Raw genomic sequence first — 24,855 nt, 5'->3', positions numbered from 1 at the left:
AGCAGATTTTCCTACAAAAGAGAGACTACCTGATTTTCTTGTTCCAGGAGACTCATTCCTACCATTTGTTCCCACTGCTCATCTTAGTACGTAGTCTTTTAAAATGATACATAAAAAGATGGTTCTAGAACTAGAATGATGTGTTTGAAGAAAGTGTTATTATACAAAGTATCAAAAGATTAGTATGTTGGATATTAAAATAATTACATGAGAAATTTTTCATGTTTATTTACAACTTTTGACCCAAGAACCTACCTATAAACTGCGAACGTTTGTGTATTTTTTTATTATACCAATTTATGTGCAAAGAGTTACCTTCTACTTAATATAAACAGAGTCTCATACTAGAAATTCCATGGAATCAAGCCAATCCTTACTTGCATTCCTCCACGTGGAGTATACGAACTGGATAACTTTCCTTGCGTAGCAAATGTGATATCACTTGTAGATAATGTGCTGGCCCTCTCACCATAATCTCTGGATACTGTTCCAAAGTCCTAATTTGCTTGGTTTGGCATTTCCACAGTCTTTCCTTATCTTAGCTCTTTTAAAAAATGTACTTAAATTAGTTATTTTGCTGGTTGCTTCCATATTGCTTCATTCAAAATCCAAAATGGAGTTCAGACAGAGAACAAATAAAATTATAGCTTAAGTGCAAACTACATTTCTGAGTATCTGCCAGGTAGACATACCCAATCCAGTGTCTCTTCCAGTTCAATGGATTCCCCATTGGACTACCCCTGAAAGCGTCAGTAGTTTTCATGAACCACACAGAACTGTCTCTTAGTTTCCCTTTTACTCTTTACATTACCAACTGCCTATCAAATACTGTCATTTATGGAAAAGAAAATGTTGAAGAATGTAAAGGATGTGGGGGTACATATTCAATAGTGTAAACCATGACAGCTAGATTTGATGTTACACTTGACTAATATCTTGGCCTCCCCTTCTAATTTTAAAGGCTCTATATTTAAAAAAATGGTCATTTCACCATACTAAAATATTTTTTTACAATTCTGTCAATTTATAGCAACACATAAGAAACTTTGATGTAAAAATATTTGCAATTAGAAATTAAAGTCAAAATATATGGGGGTAAAAGTGATATAAAGGGACAAATCAAAGCAAAACAAAATAAAACAAAAAGACCAAAAAAAAAAAAAATCCCTCCAAACATAATTACTAGTTATAACTTTGAGAGAGATTAAGAAATTATGAAAGCTGAGTTGGCCGTTCTTGCTTGTCAGGATAGAAACTGTTGGAAAAAGAAACTGGATTTTCAATCTCAGTAACTATCATATGTTATAGAAAAGGTTATCCTTTTGTTCTAATGGAAACTTTATTACGATTTCCAAGGGTACTGAAAATGTACATGTCAGTTCCTACTGATAGGAACAGATAGCATGGGTCTTTCAGGCATCTACATTAATAAAAAAAAATAGAAAGAAAGAAAAAAGAGAAAACGTTGAGAACTAGCTTGACAGCAGGCAGTACTGCCTTATATTTGCTGGTCCTTCTCTAGCTGTTCCAATCTCCTGAGCAACCCATGCAGAGAAATGAAGAAACAGTGTGGTTCCTCCTGTCTTTCTCTTTCAGTTCTTCCTTCTAATGTTCAAGTTAGATAAGCACATGACTATCATTGCATCTCTATATCTTCCACTGGGAAGTGTCAAAACTACTGGCCTTGGGAATAGAAGGAAGACCGTAAGAGAAAGAGAGGCGGCAGGGAAATTGGAGCGGGCGTGTCTCCATCTTAAAGCCACTGCTGAGCTTACACCACAGTATTTCGGTGTCTGTAGGGTGGAGGAGGCAGCACCGTGCCTGGCTTCAGCGAGAACTCAGAGAGGTATTCAGGATTCTCTGCCACAATAGGCCGGATCCGTCCATTTTGTTTATAAAAATAGTTTGTGCTGTACTCCTGCAGGTAGTCTGGGTGCTGAAGGGTGCTCCGAGGTGGCAGGCTGTGGTTCCAGTAGTCAGGGTTGTCAAATGCTTTCTTGGCCTTCTCTGGCACAGACAGTACATGGTTCTTCAGGTACTCGGCATTCCCCAACGCGTTGGCAAAGGTGTTGAGGTACAGTGGCTCGTTCACGTACTCATCCTCTGCCTTGGGTGGACCATTGGAAGCATTGTGATATTCGGGATTATCCAAAGCTTGAAGGTCTCCGTTTTTTCTCCGAGAAACAAAAGGGTTCTCCTCCACAGGGTTCAGGTATTCTGATGGAATACAAAAATATCAGTTAGTATCTATTTTCTGGACAATGTTAATCAGACAAAGGTTATACAGGATGGTTAGCTTTTTTTTTTCCAGAACAATAAAGCCAGGGATTTGTTTTCATGAATCTCCACAAAAACTATTTTGTTGATTACTTCGTTGATTATTTTTGTCATATGAAAAAAGAGTAGGTGGGCCAAAACTCTTAATGACTGAACAAGGCACCACAGGCAGAAAGCAGAGTTCCTGTGCCCTAGATTGGTCCTTTTTCCTTCTAATTGCATTTGTTTCTCCTACATAGGAGGCCACTTGTTTAAATGCTTCTGTTTTCTAAAAGTCAGTATTTTTTTGCTGTTGTTGGAAAATAAGACAATCTATCGGGGTTAAATAGCTTTTAAATGTGGAGAAATTAGAATTTCTAAAAGGGTACTGGAAAATCAAAATGTCTATAGCTTCACTCCATGCCAAGACGAATGGATGAAGTGAAGGAATGGCGTTTTTTAGTCTGTATGTTTTGCTGTGATGTCCATATACGTAAAATGGATTTGATTACAGATGTGTCCCAGAAAGCTTTACACATACATAGGAAAGGAAACATCTAAAGAAAAGACTCAACTAATAAAATCTGATAGACATCTAACATGTCGCTAAATTGACTTGCATGACAATAGATATGCCTAAGAATAAAGTGTAATTAGAACATTTCCTTCCACTGGCTAACCATAATCACAAAATAACAAACTATTGGTTTGATCATATGAAATAACTGTCTTGTAGGTTGAAAGCAGTCATAATAGTGGCTATTTTGCATGATTCGATCTAATAAATTACTATAGAATACTGACCTGGAATTTTTTTAAGAAGTGTTAATCAATGCTGCTCTTCCTAAATTTAATTCTACCTCTATGTCTCTAGTATAGACTACATATAGACCTACATTTACACATATAGTAGACCTCCTTGTCCTCTCTTTTAACGTATACACAGATGTGACACTTTATTCCTAGTTTGGTGTTGGGGCAGGAAAGGGCACAAGTGTTGAGATGCCACCACTCTGGGACAAAAACTTTCTCTCCTCTACACTTAGCCTGACAAGTAGAGAAAAATAATCTCATCGAGTCAGGGTGATTTGTTCCTGGATATAGGCCTGCTTGATATACTTAAGTAATTAGCATCATGTGCAAGTTAAAGGATAGTAATGACTATGCCACCATCATATATAGGAATGACAGGAACTTATGTCATCCTCACAACAATCCTGTGAGAAAGGAAGTGCGAGCTGTATTTTTTTCAGCTTTATAAACAGAAAACAGATTAAATGATGTATGAAGGATACAACTAGTCCTGAACTAGAATTCAGATCTAAAACTCCTATTGAGTAGTCTTCTTGTTCTACTGTACTCTTTTCATTATCATCCCTAAAGGAGTAGTGAGAACTTTTCATTTCATAACATGTTGGAATTGGAATGGTTTTCAAAGCAATGGTCATTTTGAGAAAAATGTATGAAAAAAAAAAAGACTTTTAAGGGAGGCAGCATTTGATTTTCCATACCAGGTTCCTCAAACTTCTTAATTGAAAGTGTAGGAATGTCTATACTAAAATTCTCTACTCTCCGAGAAGTAAGCTGGAGTACAATAATCTTCTATAGAAACTTGTATTCAAAGACAAAATCAAGGGATGCTCAACAGTGAGTTTATAGAGGCTGGCTTGGGTTTTCTCTTAGAAGGTTCATGTTACCTCTTCTCAATGCAATCTACTTATCTCCTGATGCAAACTTGCAGCCTTGTAGTTGTAAATGGAGGAACAACTCTATGGTTGAGCGGAGACTCTTCCCAGAGAGTACTACACTTTAAGGGGGATCTGCCAAATCTTCTCGAAACCTACATTTGTGTTACTACTGGGCTACTATCCAATTCTTCCGATGCATCTAATTCTTCAGTACAGTAATGCCTTTCTCTACCTCTAGATAGATATACTTTAATAGGTTATTTACAATATGTACTTAGGGATCCCTTAATTACATTTTATAAAATTAAATATAGCCATATATTCAAGAACATAATGGTCCCTCATACGGAGTCTTCAAATAAAGTTTACTTGACCCTGCAGACTCTGAGACACAATCATCAGTATTTAATAACAATCATCCATCTTCTCCTTTCTGTGATGCTGTTAACATTGGAAGGAAAGTGGCTTTTTTGAAATTGAAATGTCATTTGATTCGGATGTCTAACATTTCTACTACTAACTTTGTAAAGTCATCACTGAGCTTTGTAGAACTACAAACTGAATATTTTCAAGACATGATGGTATACATACAAGTAAACGCAGCATCAGAACTTTAATTTTTGAAATGTGTCATATAAGGAATCATAATCTCCTATAATGAACAAGATCATCCTAATGACGTAAGATTTGAAAGAACTGACTGAAACTTTTATTGGTGGCATCAAAATACCAATCTTTATGATCTCCACAATAAGTCCAATAAAGCCATGGTTCTAAAACCTTGGGATGTGCTACCTCACCCAAATATTCAATGAAGATATTCCAATAAAGATAAGTTTAGATCAGTGCTTCTCAGGCCTCACTGTGCATGAAAGTCACATAGGGATGTTGTTAAAATGCAGATTTCCATTCAGGTGGTGCCTGAGATTCGGATTTCTAAAAAGCCCCTGGATGGTGTAAATGCTGTGGATTTGGACAGTAGGCTACAGAGAGAAGCAGCCCAGGCCTTTTTTTGGTCACAAATGTTATGTAGTCCAGGGGTTTGACAATTTCCCTTCTATACTATATTGCTCATTTTGATGGAAGTGAAACGTCAAATGACGATCATTTCTGCACATTCTGTTTGTACCTTGTTTAGGTTTATCTCGCATAGGGGTCATGTAACCTTCTTCATCCAGCTCTCCTCGTGGGCTCCGTTCCGGCGCAAAGACGGTGGGGTCCGCGCTGTACCTCTGGGTGCTGCTGTCCTCCTGCACGTGGGGTGCCACTGGCTTGCGTAGGGTGCCGTTACAACAGGAGTCATCAAACATCTCGGCTGTAGCCCCCTGAGCAACTGGAGCTTCTGGGATCGTGCTGGTCGTGGCTCTGTAGGGCACAGGTACTCCTTGCTCTGCAGCAAAACCTCCATCTCGGTATACAAACTGGTTCTGTCAACAGAGAGACACATTTAGATGGAAGTTATTATTAGGAATAGCTGTAAAAAAAATAACCAAAAGGATATGAAAACTTGTCTTTCCGATAAAAGTCAGAGTTTCTTAATTGAGTTTTTCCCCTGAATGGCTAACAACTTTGAGTTACAACCACCTAAAACTCCAATTTTTCTTAAAAAGTGATCCTGGGGAAAGAATTTGGAAATACATATTTAAATTTACTGACCACCTAACACGCGAACTAATACAAAATATTTCACGTTATTTTCCCACACTTGCCCATTTTTGATATACAATTCAAATTTCATGACAAATGGAAATGTTATTAAGTGTAGACAGTCGACATTAAGAACAGAAGCACAGTGATACCACGTGGGTGGTGATATTTCCTCACTGCCTTCTCGTCTGTGGTCACTATGACTTTGAGTCTCCAAGTACCTAACTAGGGAATCATTACCGAGACTCTGACTTTTTAGCACACAACCTGTCATCATGGAAACAATGATAACCTCCTCAACCAGCAGCATAATTTATGAGTCCAGGTAAATCCTTTGGGTAAAAATCGAAAGCTACTTTTGATGCATGGCCTCTCAGTTTTGGATTATCTAGTGAGATAAAACATATCCACAAAGCCAGCTATATAACCTACAGCAAATTCTTAACTCACTGTTGGCAAAAGCAAAATGAGGAAACTATGGGGCGACAAGAGAGAAGAAACATGGTAAGCAAGGACCAAAAATACTAAAAGATGAAGGTTGATCATGAAATACTTACTCCTGACATGGGGGTGTAGGCAGGAGGAGGGCTGTGTCCAATTTCACTCTAATAGGAAAGAAAAATGGAATGATGGATATAATAAGAGGTAATATGAATGAAAAGGAAAAAAAAAAAAAGAAAAGAAAAGCCACATGAATTGTATGAACCAAAGGGGAAAACATGCACAACAGTGAAGTTTGCTAAATGGTAAAATTTTACGTACTCTGACTACAAATGAGTTTTTGTTTTGAGAATATTAATTATTTTAATTCAATCTCTGAAAAGAAAAATTATATAGAAAAAGTAAAATTTTAAATGGATTAAAAATGAAGTTGACAATGAATATTTTTCGGATTAACCCTAGAAGCAAGATAAAAATGGTAAATAATTAACTCGAGTTTTAAAGAACCATTTCCTTCCTTACATGCTATATGGCTGAAATGGCCATATACCACAGCATTTGTTCTCTCTTGTAAAAAGAAACTCATCTAGAAGGAGATAGAAGTGAATTTTAATTTTCCTTGAATAATTTTTACTACCAAGTTATATTTATTTTTCACTATTTCAGCAAAGGGTCAATTTCTTAGCCTTGCCTTTTAAAAAAATACATACGATTTTCTCCTCAGTTTGATTTTTTATAAGTTAAGAAACAGAAGAAAATCTTGGAAAATTAATTCCATTCCAGGAAATATGCTTTGCATACATTACTTTCATGTATTTAGAATCAGTTAAAATTAGATTTCAGTTAAAAAAATAAGGCATCTGTATTCTTATAGCTTAATATTCCGTCCTATGGGCTAAATAAAAGTGGATATAAAAATATGATAAAATATTAAGGACAATATTCCTTAGGGTAAGTAGAGGGGGTTATATTAATATCAATACCATTTCTTAATAATATATATATTTTAAATATATTTCTTGAGAACCTACTATCTATGTGCCAGGCCCTTTTCTGGACACTGGAGATAATGAATAATGCAGATAAAAACAGTTGATTTTATGAAGCTTGCATTCTCTGCATACATGCATGAAACTTGGCTAAGTATTATTTCAGGCTAGTGTTTTTATAATTTAGAGATTCATAAAACAAACTCTAAGAAGAGTATGGGTCCATAGAGATTAACTGCTTAATGTAAATTAATAGCAACCAGATAACACAATTTCCCATAATTAACTCCTAGAGTAATCAAGGGTCCAATGTCTTGAAGATCATGACATGGAAAATTAGAGATATATTTAATATGCTAATCATAGGAGGCAGTATTGTCCAATAGACACATTGTTTTATGATTTGTTAGATATCTGAGCCCCAGTCCCAATTTCAAGTGATGTTGTCAATTGTGAAACATCTCAGATCCTCATTTTTATACTTGGCCTCTCACTCCTTATGTTTTAGTGAAGACAATGTAAGAAGGTGTATATAAATGAACTTTGTAAGCTCTGCACTACTATAAAAATGTAGAGGATAGATAAAACTTAAATATTCACATCTGCTAAATCAGATTTTTAAAGTCAAGCAATCAAAATGCCAAAGCTACTCATCAAAGAGGCATTTAAAAATGCTTCCCAGGGCGCCTGGGTAGTTCAATAGGTTAAAGCATCTGCCTTCGGCTCAGGTCATGATCAGGATCCTGGGATCGAGCCCTGCGCTGGACTCCCTGTTCAGCAGGAAGTCTGCTTCTCTCCCTCCCTCTACCCTTCCCCCTGCTCATGCTGTCTCTCTCAAATAAATAAAAAAAATCTTTAAAAAAATAAATAAAAATGCTTCCCTATTCTCCACATTGCCTTCAGTATAGTACATTTTATCTTTTAGAAAGATATGAAATTAAATACATTTTCTTCATAAAATTTGAGGGGAATTTGCTGTATAGTCCAGTGATATGTAAAATAGAGGGATGGTATGGGAAATATGACAAGTGCCTGGTGGAACTTTATCATATCATAAATCTTGGCCTTACCCTATCATTAAACCCCGATTATTGAGCAAGCATTTAACAAATATTTATCAAACCTCTACAATGGAAGCACAGGAACTGTGGTAGATGCTGGAGATACCATGAGACACTAGGAGAGACATGACCTCTGGCCTTTTGCAATTTACACTGAACGATCAAATATTACCTGAGATTATTAGAAGAAAAGGTGAGAGTAAGACGAAGCTGTGGTGAATTTATCTGAATTCTTTGATTACATATTAGAAGAAAGGTATTCCAAAATATTAGTAATTACTGTTCCTTTGACCTTTTTGTCGTACTGGGTCATGTTTGACTAGGATCACAGCTCGGGAAACAGCACAGATGGCTATGGCTGTACATTTTGCATTTTATAAAACTTGGATAAGTGATCAAAGGAGTAACTCACAAGTCATTCTTCATCAGGAAATACTTTATTACGTATACTCATTATCTGGGCTAGACCGCCTTCAATTGTAAAAACGTTGTGTTAAACATAACTGGACCTCTTGAAGAGAGGCCACGCCGTATTAGAATGCAGGCGCTGTCTCTGCTTTGACAAGTCTTTCCATCAGCAACCTGCCCAATCTGGATCTGGACACACTGCCAGATACCATCACAGTAATAGGAGTGTCTTCATGCTTTTCCTAGTTGTCTGCATTAAAATGGAAAAAAAGAAAAGCTAGGCAAAGTCCCTTTAGCATTCATTGTTTTTAGGGTTACTGGCTGCTTTTTATTTTTCTGTTTCCATTTTTTTCCTTTGCTTTTTATTTTTTCTGTTTTCCATGATAAAAAGCACCTCATTCATTTCCCCCCGGAAGGGCAATGCAGCTACAAGGGAACATCTGTGAGGCCAATTAGCAGGGCTGGAAATGTGATATAATTGTTGTTTAAATATATTTAAATTACATGTTAATCACTATGTCATAATTTATAGGCTTTGAAAATAACTTTTTGTACTTGAGAGCCCCCCCCCCCGCCAATTCCCCACACTTGAAGAGCTGAACTTTTAATCTGGGAAAGAATGACAGCTGCAAGTAAATTGGTTGAGTAAAAATTAAGATCCCCACAGTCAGAACACGCTGGAGTGACCTTAAAGTTCTGAGCAGAACAAAGCAGTGCTCTCAGTTAAAAGGCTTTTGTTTTTTCATTGTGCCATTTTCTGCTGTCCGTCAAAGCCCAGCTTTGCAGATTTTCAGGAAGTACCGGGTGCACCTGTTCAATTAGCTGGTGAGCGGATTTACTGTCAGCAGTGCAGAGATAGAAAGAGGTGGGTTATAAACTGGCAGGTGATAGGGAGTTTGTTGATGGTGGGGAGATTTGTAAGGGTGATGGAGAGAGTCAAGTTTAATTTTGTGGCCCTATCACTGGGATATTGTATGATTGACTTGGACTCAAATGCCAGAGGTTATAGAGAAGGCAAAGATCAGCAAATATATCAAATATGGTATTAAATGCAGTTTACATACATCATGCTCTGAAATTTACATCTCAGTTGAATGATAAAAATATGAAACTGTCTTATTACATGCACTGTATCTCTCATATTTATTGTTTTAATTAAAATGTTATATTGTTTAATATTGCGCCTGGGAAATTTTAAATTGTTAACCAGATGGGTTTTGTCTTTTAATATTTTTCTTAAAAACACCATACAAATCTATGTTCTTAGGAAACAAAAATACATACTCGATGCCTAACTTCTATCTAAATTAAACATGCACTTAACAAGAGAGAATTTTGTTTTTTATCTTCAGATAATTGTTCCTACCAATATTAACTACAGGATTAAAGTTTCTAGGGTCAAGAAACACTCTACATCCTTTTCACCGAAACAGAATGTATTTCTGTAAGATGTTACTAATCCATCAGCACTAATTTATTACCCAAACACATGTCACTGTTAAGGGTTCTCAACCTCTTATCCTCCCTGGCATGTATTCTTAACACTCTGATGGGCCTTTTCACGTTTTTACAGGTCAGGTAGCAGACAGAGAAAATGTTTTTGGCATTAAGTCCAATTCCTGATGCATGGCTATACCTTATGTATTTTTTCACAACCAAGTTCAACATACCAATGTTTCAGACACGTAGATTCAGAATCTGCATTTTTCATAAAGCAGCCAGAAGAAAGCAAACGAAGTGTGTTCATGTATGAAACACCAGCAAGAACTGGGAGAAACCCTACTGAATCTATGCAGCTCGCTCACACATTTGCACTCATGCACACACACATCTGTATATACAAATTACACAAAACATCTTTTGTCTATTTATGTACGTGTTTATTTATTAATGTACTCATCCATCTACTTAGTTTGATTATGTGGAATGCTGCTTTTTGGGTCAAGAAGTACAAACTTCCAGTTATAAAATAAAGTCATGGGGATGTAATGTACAGCGTGGAGAATATAGTCGATAACATTGTCTTAACTTTGTAACGTGACAGATGGTAACTACACTTACTGTGCTGATCATTTTGCAATGTATACAAATGTTGAATCACTATATTGTACACCTGAAAATAATATATATTGTATGTCAATTATACCTCAATAAAAATATGGATATTGTTATAGATATTACAAAAAAGACATGTGTTTCTTTGATAATCAAGAAAAAAAAGCAATTGGGAACACCATGAGAAATATAAAACTACATTCCAAATTTAAGAATCAAACAAAAAGCAAACTTAAATATGGGATGTTTCAGACTCTTTAGTGAAGAAGAAGAAACAAAAAAGAATCACACTGACGAACAATTTAAAAAAATAGAAAAATAAAGAAACTTTAAGTTTTTACTCTCTCACACACAAAATAAATAAATTAATAATAATGCTATAAGAATAAATAAAAATATATAAAATTATATAATAGTATTTTAAATACATCAACAAATAGTTAATAATAAGCCTCTGATTCAGTTGAAGGAATATTAACTTGGGCTCTCATTCTTTGTTCGTTCCTTTTTCATTAACCCTAGAACATCTTATCTCTCTCATATGTCTCATCTACTCTATTACTGAAAAGAATTGTTAATGAAGGGAAGCTATGAATAGTATCAGTAAATAGGAATAGGAGTCAATTCAGAATTTACAAATTGTAAAGGGCGCCTTTTATAAACATTAGTAACTCTACTTTCCTAACTCAGTTCTTGAAGTCCAATTAATTATAATGTCTATTCTGTTTCATAGATAAATATATGACTACTCTTAGGCAAATTGAGAAATAGGATGCAAGACTAACATGTATCATGTACCTATCATATGTCAGAGACTATCTTAGGTTTTATTTATTCTTACAACCTTTCAGGGTACATATCATTACTAAAAATCATGACTTGAATTTTACAGATGAGAAAACTGAGGATGAGGGAAGTTAAAAGTTCCTCCCGCGTACACACAGCCATTAGTGGCTCTCTGAATCTATTACCCTTTATCATGCAGGCCACATTAGATTTTGACTTTAGAATTTCTTTTCTCTCTTATCTGTATGCTCTCTGCCCCTGCATAGTGCCTCAACTCTTCTCTCAAATGAATTCTCATGATTTTTTTTTCTTGTGAAAAATTAATTTCAAGAAGGACTTTGACTCACTAGCCTTAGCTATAAAATACTAATAACGTCTAACAGTATCACCTCTCCCAGTTTATTGGCATTTTATCTAACTGCAAGGACTTGAGCTGAAAAGGAAACCATAAGTAGAATGTTAAGAGCTAATAAAGGAGATGATGGATCCATCCATAGGTAGATAGATCCAAAGATTTGGATGGCAGCACTCTTGCTTATGGATTTATTGTTCTTACTCTAGGGCTTAGTCAATAAATTCTTCTTCCTGCTTGACTAAGGGAAAGTAAACTATTTTATCTCCAAGCAACAATTCTTATACCCTTTCTAAATATCTAATACCCTTTCTAAATAAATAGAGGATATTCCCCTTTAAAATATTCATGGCTAGATGAGTCCATAAAATGAAGCTGAAAATTCTTCACTTTGTACCTTTCTGCTTTAAGTCTCTGCCGGTGTTATGTGAAGTTGAAGGGCATTATTAGCACAGTCAAAAAAGAAAGGGTATAAAGCAGCATGATTTTGCATTGGTGCCAACATTCCTTAGTTTCATTCAAGATAACCAATTAGAATTTTGTCACCCTTCCAGAGATTAGTAATCACACAGAATTTATATCTTTTCATCCTGGTACATATTCTAAATGTCTTTTGTTGGTTGGTCGGTTGGTTGGTTCTTTCATATGTTTATATTTCTTTTCAGAAGTGTGTTGTGGTATTTAAACCTTTTTCGTAGTTATCACCTAGCTTCTAGTTAACACCTGCTGCTAGAAATCTAAAGAGGAGAACATCTAGGAGGTTTCTTACAGACCTCTTACTAGTTCGTTTCAGTTAGAAAAAGCATGGTTATTTCTCATAATTTTTTTTAACCTATCCTTAAGAACATTTGGTTCAATTGCAGCATCTTTATTTAAGAGTAGAAATGAAATCACTAAGTCTTTATTATGTCTAAATTCTTGGGAAATCTAAATCTTCAAGTGAATCCTAAAATTGCCGCTACGCTTGAGTGTTTTTCATCCCAACATCACGAAGATTATTTAATGAAGACTTCTTAGTACAGGAGCAATGTCTCGAGGCCAGGAAATTCTGAAGACAGCAATTTCATAGTTCTGGAACAAGTGTCCACCTACAGTCCTTCTACCCATAGGGTTGTTTTCTTGAACTTTTTGCCACTAAGCCATGTGAACTTTCACAAATTCCTTAATCTGATGCGCCCTCAGTTAATTTATCTTTGAAAAGAGAAGTCAGACTATGGAACAGGCAGTGGGAAAATCACTTTTAACTGTCAAATTATTAGTACGTAAAATGAATATTCTGCCTAATGACATTATTGTAGAACTTGAAATGCTATACCTTGGCCTGGGTATAATATGCTTCCTTTTGTATTATTAATAAAGACTTCATATCACAATTTTAGGCTTTGTGTGTGTGTGTGTGTCTATGCATTCATACGTACACTAAGAAAATTAATGGCTTAAGACAATAAAACAGGCTTATTTAACCCACTCAAACTGACACTTTTTTTTTTTTTTAACACACTGTCAGATCATTTGTGGCTTGTTTTTGTTTTGTTTTTACTGTTTTTCACCTGTGGATATCATTTATCAACTAAATGAATCTTGTTCACTAAAACACTATGTATAAGAGTTCTATTTAGAAATACTTTTTTTTAGTGGTTGTTTGGAGTTATTTTTATTTACTTGCAAATAATAAGGCAATAGTGAAATACTGTATAGTTCAAGCTCCTCCTTAGCAATAATCCAAGCTTGGGAAATTGTATTATATATTTAAAATAGCAATAACAGTATTTAGAGCAATCTCTGTGTAAGAATGTAAAGAATATCAAAGACATAGTTGTGTCTTGAGAGATGGGAAGCAGTATGACGGGATATAGAATTGTAAATTTTATAAATCTAATTTTGGCATGTAGATTTTATTCAGTGTCTTAAAGATAGGTGTTGACAATAAGCAAACAATTTAACATAATACAGATAAGGCTTACGGTGTTCGCAACATTTCAGTGTGGACCAGGTTGGAAATATCTTCAGTTATGCTAGTTTATGCAAAGTGTTCACCAGATAAAAAGTGAATTTGTAACAATGGTTGATTCATCCAATCACTGGTCTTTAAGCTACCAGGTGGCACAGCTGTTGCTGTAAGTAAAAAGATTTCTCACAGTCCACCTGGAATTAGGACAGCTGGTTCATGAGAGCTGATCTGAATAATGTACTGTGGATACTCGGGTACAGCTACTGACAGAGCAAACAGCACGTGGCTGTCCCATCAGCCCAGAGCAAACACCAGTTACATTTCGCAGAAACAGGATGGTATTTACAACTGATCGGAGCCAAAATGAATATCAGATTGAAGGTAGCACCCCAAGAGAAAAAAGCTCTCCCCAAGAGCTACTTGTTGACTATAGTCTAAGCACTTGTACTGTTTTCAAAAGCCCCCAAATTTGATTTTGCTGCATATAAAAAGAAGAAGGAAATAGACAAAGAATTCCTGTACCTATTTGTGAACCACTTTGGAATTTCCTAAAATAGAAAAAAATTTAAAAAAAAGCGCAATACTTCTTAGTTTCCCATTTATACTCTTTGTTGACAAAGTCAAATTAGCCAGGACCATGGTCATAATCATTTCCTTTTACATTCAAAAATGGCTAATACTTCAGTAAGAAAAATATGAAGGAGGCAAAATATAAAATAGACTTGAAATAAGAGAATCTAACTTAAATCTGACATGGATTCCAGAGATCACCCAATCACACATTTTATTCTCAGCTATGGTAACAGAGATGATTTCCTCAAGGTCACACAGCTAGTTACTAACAAGCCAAAATCAATAGGTGTAATTAGAAAAAATACGTTTATGGTTTATAATGGGGAGGAAAAAAATCTACTTGATGTCCTTAGAATATGTTTGCCTAAGGGGCAGCATAGTGAAACTGTAACTCAGGTGAGGTCTGATCTCAATGTTTCCTCACCAGGCTTGACTTCTTAGTTTCTGGCCCAGGTTTATTTACTCCCTGCTAACAGACTCAAAAGCACACCGATTCCTGCCCTGGTTCTATTGGAAATGTGACTACGTCTATATCCTCCTTGCAAAGAAATTGTACCATTCTGAGTCAGTAACTCACACCCTGCATTATGTTCAATTATTGATTCAAAAAAATTATTAAGAACTTATCGTGTACCCCATATGAATGATTTATCACTGTTTTCTAGTTTATTTACTTTATTAGTATGCCTTCTTCCATAGACTGTGAGCTTATTCAGAAGAGGACTTACTCTAATAGTTACCATATCCGTGATGCCTAACACAGGCCAGAGACATGGACATGGCAAAATTTTCAGTAAAAGGTGTATTGGATCAAAGGATGGATGGATAGATAGAAAAGTATATGAAACCCAAAGAGTGGCTGTATTAATGAGAATCTCAGGAACTCCAACTAGCCAGCCAGCAAGATATGTTTTAAAGGATATGATTTTAGCATTCCTGGAATTATATATTATACACATCTTAGCCTATAGGTACTGAGGGTGAGTCTTAAATTGAAATTGAACCATAATTCAGTAATCTGAATATTATCTCTCATCTAGTATACTCACTCTTCTTAACAATGATACTCTTTCTGGAGGGATTGTTTGAAATCTTAATTCTTATGGCAAAAAAAAAAATGTCTTCTTATAGTGAGTAGTTCCAAATGCAACACACATTTCCCACGTAGTTCTAAATCTTCAAGATTCTATCACTAGTATGACAAAAACCTCTTGAGACATCTTTGTATTTCCTAATGCTTTGGAGGTCTAGCAAACTCAGGCTTTTGCTTTATCCCTAAAGATATAAATTGTTAACTAAGAACACTAGGAAAGACAGACTCAAGGATAAATTGCCATCAGGCAGATGGAAAATGCAGTTTTGGCTCATCAGGTCAAGCACAAATCCCTACCAGTATCCTTTTTAAGTGGCACATATCACCCACCTGGATTTCTATACCATGTGCAAAACACAGACACCAGAAGGGAAGGACCATTTTAAATTTTTCAAAAAGCATTTTTAGGATAATGATGGCTGGGAACTATAGAAAATCAAAGTTATAAATAAATGAAATTCTAAATCAAAGTTACAGAGCGGGTGTCTCAAGAAGGGAAGAAGCTGTAGGAGGAGAGCCCTTGAAAGGGAAACCCTGCCATTCTACCACTCGGCTGCCATGGGTAAGTTTTCTCCAGAGCTTAGTGTCCTCCTCTGTAAAATAAGAACAATAATGTCTGTCCTGCCTGCTTTATGAGTTTCACAAGTTTGTATTCATGTTAAACGTCTTTGAATAAAATAAGGTAATATACCCATGTGTGACACGGTATTTTTTTCTAGTAAATTAAAGAAAATACAGCTGAATCTTGACTTGTCCAAGTATCACTCACACAAGACCACACTAAATGCTGCAAATCAAATAAGCACATGTTTCTTAGCAGAAGAAGAGTCATCACATAGCTACATATTTCTCTGCGTGCCAAGAGGTTATTTTGCAAATTCGGAATCACATAGTTCATTGGAAACAACTGTCAAAAATGATTAGCGTTATTGATGTAAATAAAATAGTGGGAGATAATCGACAGGTTTCCCTTGAATGCATTTTGGTTAATACACCATTCAAAGCCATTGTAAAATATTCCTTTGAAAATTAAAAATAATGGTATGTTTTTCGTGGTGCAGCACTAAATCAAAACAGGATCCCACAGAACTCTTCCACCACTTAGTCATAGAAAGGTGCATATTCTATGTCCAAAGATAAATTCTTTAACCCACTAACATAAATTAATTGAGTGACCTAATAGTAGAGATTATGATAAACTGAAATAAAATCTTCATTACTTTTGTTTTCTTTAGATGATGGGGGTGATAAAGTCAATGAAACACAAACATTAGAAATTCACATCTCTGCAAAGTATGTGTTGGCCTTGATTTTCTTGAATCACTTCTAGACTCCTTTTAAGATATGTCTCCGAATTCATGCTGAGGCATTGTCAACAGGCCAAGGAGAAGTCCTCAGTGCTGAACGTGTTCTTAGATTGATTTTTTTCTTCCCTGTGATTGTTGATCTTTTCAGGGAAAGCGGGCACATTAAGGGAGGTACATGGTAATGCAGGAAATGTTTGAACTCTCAGACTGGTGGAGAGAGAATTCCTGTGTGTCACCTCTTTAATACATTAAGCATTTTATAGATTTTAAAAGCATACAAAACATCTTTAAGAAAGATACGTCCCGGAAAGAAAGTAGCTAAGTTACAGAAAAGTGCTTAGATTTACAACCTGAAATAATTTGATAAATGTCTTGGGAGTTGGGAAAAATAAAATAGATTGGACTCTAACACGTATTACATACCCAGGGCTTTCTCCCAAGGACTACCAAACAAACCAAAAAAGTACTATGCTAGACAGATAAGAAAAGCCCCTGGTATTTTCCCAGGCCCCTTTGTCTGATATTACACCAGCACAATTATTACTTATCATTTCAAAAGGAAAATATTAAGACAGTGTGCAGCTATGTTTTGGCAAAAGAAAATACTAATGCTCAATCTTACAAATATAATCACAAAGGAGAGGAAGGTTGTCTTTCCTGCTATAAATCTTCAATGGTAGGCACCCCAGGCTCTCTTAGGAATCTTTACTGTTTTTATTACTTATAAATATATCTAAGGGTTTTAGAAGCTGTTTCTAATTCATCTGCATCATCTTTTAGGATAACAAGCTCCTGAAATAAATGAGCAACCAGTTGTGTTACTATATCACCTCTCTTATTTGTCCCAAATTTACTTATCTATTAAAAAGATAGCTAGTAAAAGCTTAGATTTTGCCAAAAACAATGTGAGAAGAGGACATTCTGATCACTCCTTGGACTGATCTCTCAAATTATTATGGAAATGTAGGTAACCAAAAGCTCAGGCGAGAGAAATTCAAGGTAATATTAGCACTCTGACAGAACTCTAGGATTTTCATCCAGCCTGTTACCATACAAAAGTATATTGGATGTCAATTATGCAGGAGGAGAAGACATTTCCAAGAGAGCTTGACACAAGCCCAGGTTGTGAATTATTTGCTTTGAAATACCTTCATATTCTCCTGCTTATAAATTCTGGTCAAAAGAAAAGCAAAAACAAGTAACAAGCTCATCCTAAGCATATGGTCATGTGAACAGTCATAAAATGTTTATCAGCCCACAAATAAAATTTTTAAAAATGCTGGACCATCCTCCTCCAGAAGGGAGGAAAGAAGCACAATAAATAAAGTGTTCTTTGTTTTTATATTAAATTTTCAGGGCCAACACCATCCATCTTGAGTTTCTAAATACCAGAAGCCCCAAAGGAAGCTTTCACTAATATGCTATATAAGCCAAGAATACATTCATTCCTGGCAGCCATTACTCTTGCATGTTTTCTCACCTTCTCTGCCCAGAATGAATTTACTTTAAAGTGATGAAGCTTAGAGCTTCAGGCTCTTCAATTGCATAGCCCCTTCCAAGGCCTGGGAAAGAGCCCATCATAGGTTCACATGGTTTTGAAATTTGGTAAATTTTGAAAAAGTAAGATTTTTATTTTTGTGTTCTTCTTCTTAAAGAGGCTCCACCCCTACTTCCAATGACGTGTCTGGCTCCACATAATCTTGATCCATCCATGCTTTACCCTCACTTTTCTGAGAATGTTTCCTAAGTTTATTCTTTATCAGAAATCTGGCATTCATGGGGGCACTTGGGTGGCTCCATTAGTTAAGAATCCAACTCATGATTTCGGCTCAGGTCATAATCTCATGGGTCCTGAGATCGAGCCCCACATTGGGCTCCATGCTCAGCATAGAATCTGCTAGGGATTCTCTCCCTCTCCTTCTCCTCCTACCTCCTGTCCCCACTCACATGTGTACACATGCATGCCCACTCTCACTCTCTCAAATAAATAAATAAAATCTTAAAAAAAAAAGGAAAATACATCTGACATTCATGAGCAGTCATCCTGCACATTCAGAAGGCTTCCTTGGAATATCCTTTCTAATAAAGAATGTTCATTCTAGGGGCACCTGGGTGGCACAGCGGTTAAGCATCTGCCTTCGGCTCAGGGCGTGATCCCGGCGTTCTGGGATCAAGCCCCACATCAGGCTCCTCCGCTATGAGCCTTCTTCTTCCTCTCCCACTCCCCCTGTTGTGTTCCCTCTCTTGCTGGCTGTCTCTATCTCTGTCAAATAAATAAATAAAATCTTTAAAAAAAAAAAAAGAATGTTCATTCCATGTTCAACTCAGGCATCAGAGCCTGGGTTAATATGCTGTAAGCTTCCAGGTCATAGGTCTTCAAAATTCATTCAAATGCCTCCTCTTTTTGAAGTTTATACTAAATGATTATTCCGCAGGTCCTTATCCTTGTGATTATCTATAGTCTTTGCAGACATTTTCCAACACTCAGAATGTTCATTGGTATCATTCCAATCACTCCGTGAAATCTGACTCATACTTAATCCCTTTCACCATGAATGCCACTGTATATCTAAGTTTCTGAGCTTCCTCCTTGCCTATGATCTCCACCTCACTTTACCACATGGCTATATCATAACAACAGGAAAAACTCCCAGTATAGAATTTTTTAAAATACCCTTTTCTCTGACCATAGCCTTCTATTCATTCACTCCGAATACTTTCTCTGATTCAATCAGATCTTCTGCCTTTTTTTGTGCTCTGCAGTTAATTTCTTGACACTTTACCAGCATGAGCTTTGAAGAAAGCTAGATATTGGTTTGAATCCTGTGTACTTACTAGCTCTGTCACAAGCTACTCACCCTCTCTCAGTCCCAGAGTCCCCCCAAATGAGGGAAAGAATGCCCCTTCTCTTGTTAGCATTCTCTTTTTATATGAATGTATGTAAAGAAAGAACCTATAAAACATTCAGTTCATAGTAAGTACACAATTATCCATAACCAGGTAGATAATAGATGATAGATTTATTTTTATTTATTTTTTATTTTTAGTTTTTTAAAGATTTTATTTATTTATTTGAGAGAGAGAGTGAGTGAGAGAGAGCCAAGAATGGAATGAGGGGCAGAGGGAGAAGCAGACTGCCTGATGAGCAGGGAGCCTGATGTAGGGCTAGATCCCGGGATTCTGGGATCATGGCCTGAGCCGAAGGCAGCCTCTTAACCGACTGAGCCACCCAGGCATCCTGAGATACATATATATATATATATTTAGAACTTGTACCAGTGGGTAATTACTTCATTCCCTCAATATAGGCACCTTTAGTGCCTTCAGTTTCCATATTATTTTGGTGCAGCTACCTACCAATTCTCAATTCTTGATATTTCAAATTTTTTTTTTCTCCGTTGCTCATAGTTCTTTTGGTGAGACTGAACAATCATGCATCCGAGTAGAATAGTGCCTCTAAGAAGCCATGTTTTCTACCTTTGAGAGTCCTCAGATTTATTGGCCCCTCATTAGTCTTTGTTCACATGCCTTACCACTGCATTTCCTTCAGTGCTTAGCCAATCTTTTTAAGCTCCCTAACACATCTCTTTTCTCCTCTCTCTAACAACTTTGCTCTCTATATAATAGGGAGAGTAAAATCTAAATGGCTCTATGTGGAGTCAGTTTACTCCCAAAATTAAAATGAAGTGGAAAATTTGTTATTATTTGTTATTACAACTGGTCTGAATATCTGTTGGGAGACAACTAACTGACTTTATGAAAAATTACCAAAAAAATTTGGTGAAATATTTGGAGTAGAAGGTAAATCAAGGTAGAAGGTAAACCAAGAGCTGAGTGCCAACCCTTCAGATAAGAGAGAGAAAATTATACTACACAACACAAAAAGAAAATTTTGGAGCCCCAGGTTAATCTGAGAGAAAACAGAGCTGAAAAAGGCAAAGAGTAGAGAAAAGGGTAAGTTAGCAGAAGATTTTTCTCTAGATCTGGTTCTTCAGTCTTGCCCACCTGTTCTGTCTTCAATCAAATCCACTAAACTCACAAAGTCTTGGCAAGAATTATTTTTGTTGTTGGGAAAAAGAAAGAAGGGACTAAGTGAAGTCTAAAAGGACTTGCTCTACTGAAGGGACCACTTTCTCTCTGAGCTCACATTCTGTCTCCTTTCTTTCCTTCACATGGAAGAATTTTTCAAAGAAATTCCCATTTCCTGCCTTTACTCTTCAGTCAATTGTATTCTGCTCTCCACGCTACTGAAACTCTTCTCTAAAAGAATAACAATATTAGGATGCCTGGGTGGCTCAGTTGGTTAGATTTCCGGCTCCTGGTTTTAGCTTAGGTCATGATCTCAGAGTCCTGGGATCCAGCCCTACAATAGGCTCCACGCTCAGTGGGGAGTCTGCTTGAGGATTCTCTTTCTCTCTTTCTCTCCCCCTCCCCCAGCTGATGAGCTCTCTCCCTCTCTCTCTCTCAAATAAATCTTTAAATAAAAAAAGATAATAATATGTCATGAATCATGAATAATAATGGCTTCCAAATTAAGACTTAATTTCACTTGATCTAGAGCGTTATCTACTTATATTCCAAAATATTAATTGTATGTCCTTATTCTACATCCTCCGTTTCAATACACTAAAAATAATGTTAACATCTTCTCAATCTTCCAATTAGAAAACATGGTGTCACCTTGATTTCTCTATCTCATTCTGTAATATCCAACTAATACCCAAATCCTGTTGATTCCATTCCAAAACCATCACTTACACAAACTAACAAAACAAAGCAAAATAAAAACAAAACAAACCATCACTTGTATGAAACTTTACATACTATCTCTGTTGCCTCAGCAGATAATCAATCTCTGTTTTAGTTCACACTTCAAAACGCTGCCAGAATTTTCTCACTAGAAGTAAATCTGACCTTGTCTCTTTCCCCACTTAAAATCACCAGTTTGGGGGCGCCTGGGTGGCTCAGTCGTTAAGCATCTGCCTTCGGCTCAGGTCATGATCCCAGGGTTCTAGGATCGAGCCCTGCATCCGGCTCCCTGCTCAGTGGGAAGCCTGCTTCTCCCTCTCCCACTCCCCCTGCTGGTGTTCCCTCTCCCACTGTGTCTCTCTCTGTCCAATAAATAAATAAAATCTTTAAAAATTAAAAACAAAAACAAAAAACACCAGTTTGTTCAAATGACCCTTTATGCACTCTGTTTCTACTGTAACACTTTTCTCATTGCATTTTATTGGCTACTTACCTGTATATTTCTTGAGGGCAGGGCTGGATGTGGCCATAGTAGGTAAACATGAGGTTAGGATACACAGTAGCTAACTCAGTTACTGTTTGATCAATGAGGAAATGATTGAATGAATAGCTGCTCTTCACTACTTGCTTGAAATAATCTCTTATCTGACAAGATGAATGAAAATGTCTGTCTGAATTCGTGGAAGCACTACTAGTAAGACTATTCAGATAACCCCTTAAAGATCGAGATTAACCTTTATAAAAAGGAATTTGGGGATAAAAAAAATTTAAAAAGTCAAGATTCTTTACTGATGTGCTCATCTCATCTTCAAAGTACTGAGTACTGACCTTAGAACAATAATACAACAGAAAAAAAAGGTCAGAAGCAGAGTGAGAGCGGATGCATCACTGTGGTGAGGAGTACACAGCCTCTCCAGTTGCTATAGCCAGGCTGTCTGGTTTTAAATTTTGTTTTAATTTTATTTTTTAATTTTTTTTACTTATTTCTAAATTTTTTATTTAAATCCAATTTAATTAACACAGTGTATTATTAGTTTCAGAGATAGAATTTAGTGATTCATCAGTTGCATAGGACACTTAGGGCTCATTACATCATATGCCTTCCTTAATGCCCATCACCCAGTTACCCCAGACCCCCACTGACCACCCTCAGGCTGCCTGGTTTTGTCATTTGATAGCCATGCCTCAGTTTCCTCACATACAAAATAGGCAGTAACGATAGTAAATACCTCCCAGATTCTTCATGAGATTTAATGAACTAATAAATATTAGACAACAGGGTACCTGGCACATAATAATAGGCATCACCTCTTATCATTTTTATTTTTTAAATCATCTCATACTCTTATAAATACATGGGATTATGAGGAATAAAAGAATGAATCTATTCATTTCAACCCAGAATATCCAATAGCCTGGTCTCTCTACCACAGGTAGCAAAGGTACTACTGGCTTCAACTAAAAGGAGACTACACCAGACTCCAAATGAGTCTGAATTATGTATATTTTACATCTCCAATATGCTGAGACTTTTAAACATTATTATTTTCTTCCAGGGACAGACAACAAGCATGGGTGTTACTAACCACTGTGTATGATTATTGCTAGAATTAGTTGTGAATTAAACTTCCAATTTCTTTCCCTCTCTGATTTGCAGTACTTTTGTCACAATGTAGAAAACATTTTGCAATAAGAAGTACAGCCATTGCATTTGGAATTTTTCCCACGGTGGTCCACCCATCTCTTAATTCAGCTTTTGCTCAAGTGTAAGGAGAGTCTGGTCCACAGCCATTCATTTACAGCGTCTGAGTGAAAACTACAGAGCACAAATTAGCCTCGCTTTAGAACGCCCTGGTATGTCAGAATTCTCAACTGAAAAAGGGAACTTTTCATTTGGGCAGGTGAGCGAGGGAAGGGGCTGAAACACAAGATGCTTGTGATTAGGGTACGTTCAACGGCAGGAAGTGCACAAAGGGAAGCTGATGAGCAAGCCCACCCCCCACTATCCACAACCATCTTCTCCATTCCGTTCCCTGGAGTAATCAAAGGATATTCTGAACCTCTCAAAATGCCATCAATCCTTATTGAGAATGAAATAGAACATCTCTCTCTCAAGTCTTTGCAGGAGTAATCATCGTAACAGGCTGGCCTGAACAGGGAGCTCTGGCAGACAAAGATGGATTTGTAAAAATAAATAAGTAAATACAGATATACATAAATTAAATAACCTCCACAAAATATGAATAGAAAGTTGATGATAATCTCCCAATTCTATTGTATAAAGGGTAAAGACACTCACAATCGTGCTCTCCAGGTCTAGTACAGTAAAGAATAGGCTTCTTGATGAGATGTTTCCAATAATGTACAGCAGAGCTAGGAATCTTGTGGCAATAATACTAAAAAATAACCGTCTAAATGATTTAGATAAAACATTCATTAACATTCTAAGTATCATCTCTAGTTGCCCCTCCCTCCTCTTTGTTTCCTTTCCTAGCTCTGATTTTCTTCTTTAGTACGTTTGAACAAAGAAGGAAAAAAGTCTCTTCTGATTGTTCACAAAGGTTTCTTATGCCAGCTGACAATTGCTCAAGTGTAAAATAATTTCATAAAGATCACTGAAATGTTCTTTAACACCAGACTCTTCTTAAACAAACAGCATTTCCCTGGTCCATGCTGTCTCTCTGTGTTGTAGGAACCTGTTTGGCAGTATCCTACTCCTGCACTGATAAAAAGCTACAAACGCAGAGGACTACAAGTCCTCTCAGAAACACCATTATTTAATAGATAGGTCACTCACTTTGGAGTCTGAAGACCTGACACTGGTTTGGTTCTTGAGTAATCATGCTCTTAACTAAGTTACCAAGTTACTTGACTAGGTCAGGAATTTTGTTTACTCCGAAATGGGGATTCTGGTGTGAAAATAAAATGCTACATGTGTCAACTTTGTAAACTTCAAAGCCTTTTCAGCTATCACTTGTTTGAGAATGTTTCAAGAATGGAAGTGACTCTCTGCTTTTATAATTATATTGCTTGTAGTGGACTTTGAGTCCCCAGAAGATTCAAGGAGGGGTGAGGGGACTTTTTGAAATATTACTTTATAGCTAGAATAAAAAAGGTTTCATAAAAATTGTCCCCCAATTTTTTTTAAATGACAGAAACTAGAAATCTGTACCAACTATTTTTTAATGAATTTCATTTGAATAATTATTGGGCTTTTAAAATAATTTAATTATTATTTATTGGATATACTGATGTCACATGTTCTTTCCCCAAATGAAAGTTGGAAGTTAAAAGCAGAGTGTAGACCAGACAGATCTGGGTTTAAATCTCATTTTTTAACATTCAAGCTGGAAGTCTCAACAAAAAGACTTTACATCTTCATCTCCAGTTTCTATCATCATAAAATGTGAACAGTAATATTCTCTACCTACCCTTGTTGTGAAGATTAAGGATAAAAGTGTAAAAAGCTGAGAGCAGACCCTGACACATAAATACATGG

General features: G+C 36.3%; 1 protein-coding gene across 1 annotated transcript in view; it reads right to left on the bottom strand.

Annotated features, from left to right (window-relative positions):
• Positions 1–275: 275 nt before the first annotated feature.
• Positions 276–24,855, bottom strand: part of ERBB4 (erb-b2 receptor tyrosine kinase 4) — a 666,536-nt gene continuing 641,956 nt past the window's right edge. The window contains exons 26-28 of the mRNA XM_008687562.2: positions 6,149–6,196; positions 5,074–5,371; positions 276–2,217 (exon numbers count right to left, since the gene is read on the bottom strand). Of these exons, the coding sequence (XP_008685784.2) occupies positions 1,772–2,217; positions 5,074–5,371; positions 6,149–6,196 (792 nt within the window). The 3' untranslated portion in view covers positions 276–1,771. The remainder of the gene's footprint in view (positions 2,218–5,073; positions 5,372–6,148; positions 6,197–24,855) is intronic.

Source organism: Ursus maritimus, unplaced genomic scaffold, assembly GCF_017311325.1.
Source record: "Ursus maritimus isolate PB19 unplaced genomic scaffold, ASM1731132v1 scaffold_1, whole genome shotgun sequence".
Lineage (NCBI taxonomy): Eukaryota > Metazoa > Chordata > Mammalia > Carnivora > Ursidae > Ursus > Ursus maritimus.
The sequence above is the reverse complement of the archived record's forward strand: the minus strand, read 5'-3'. Positions and strand labels throughout refer to the sequence as shown.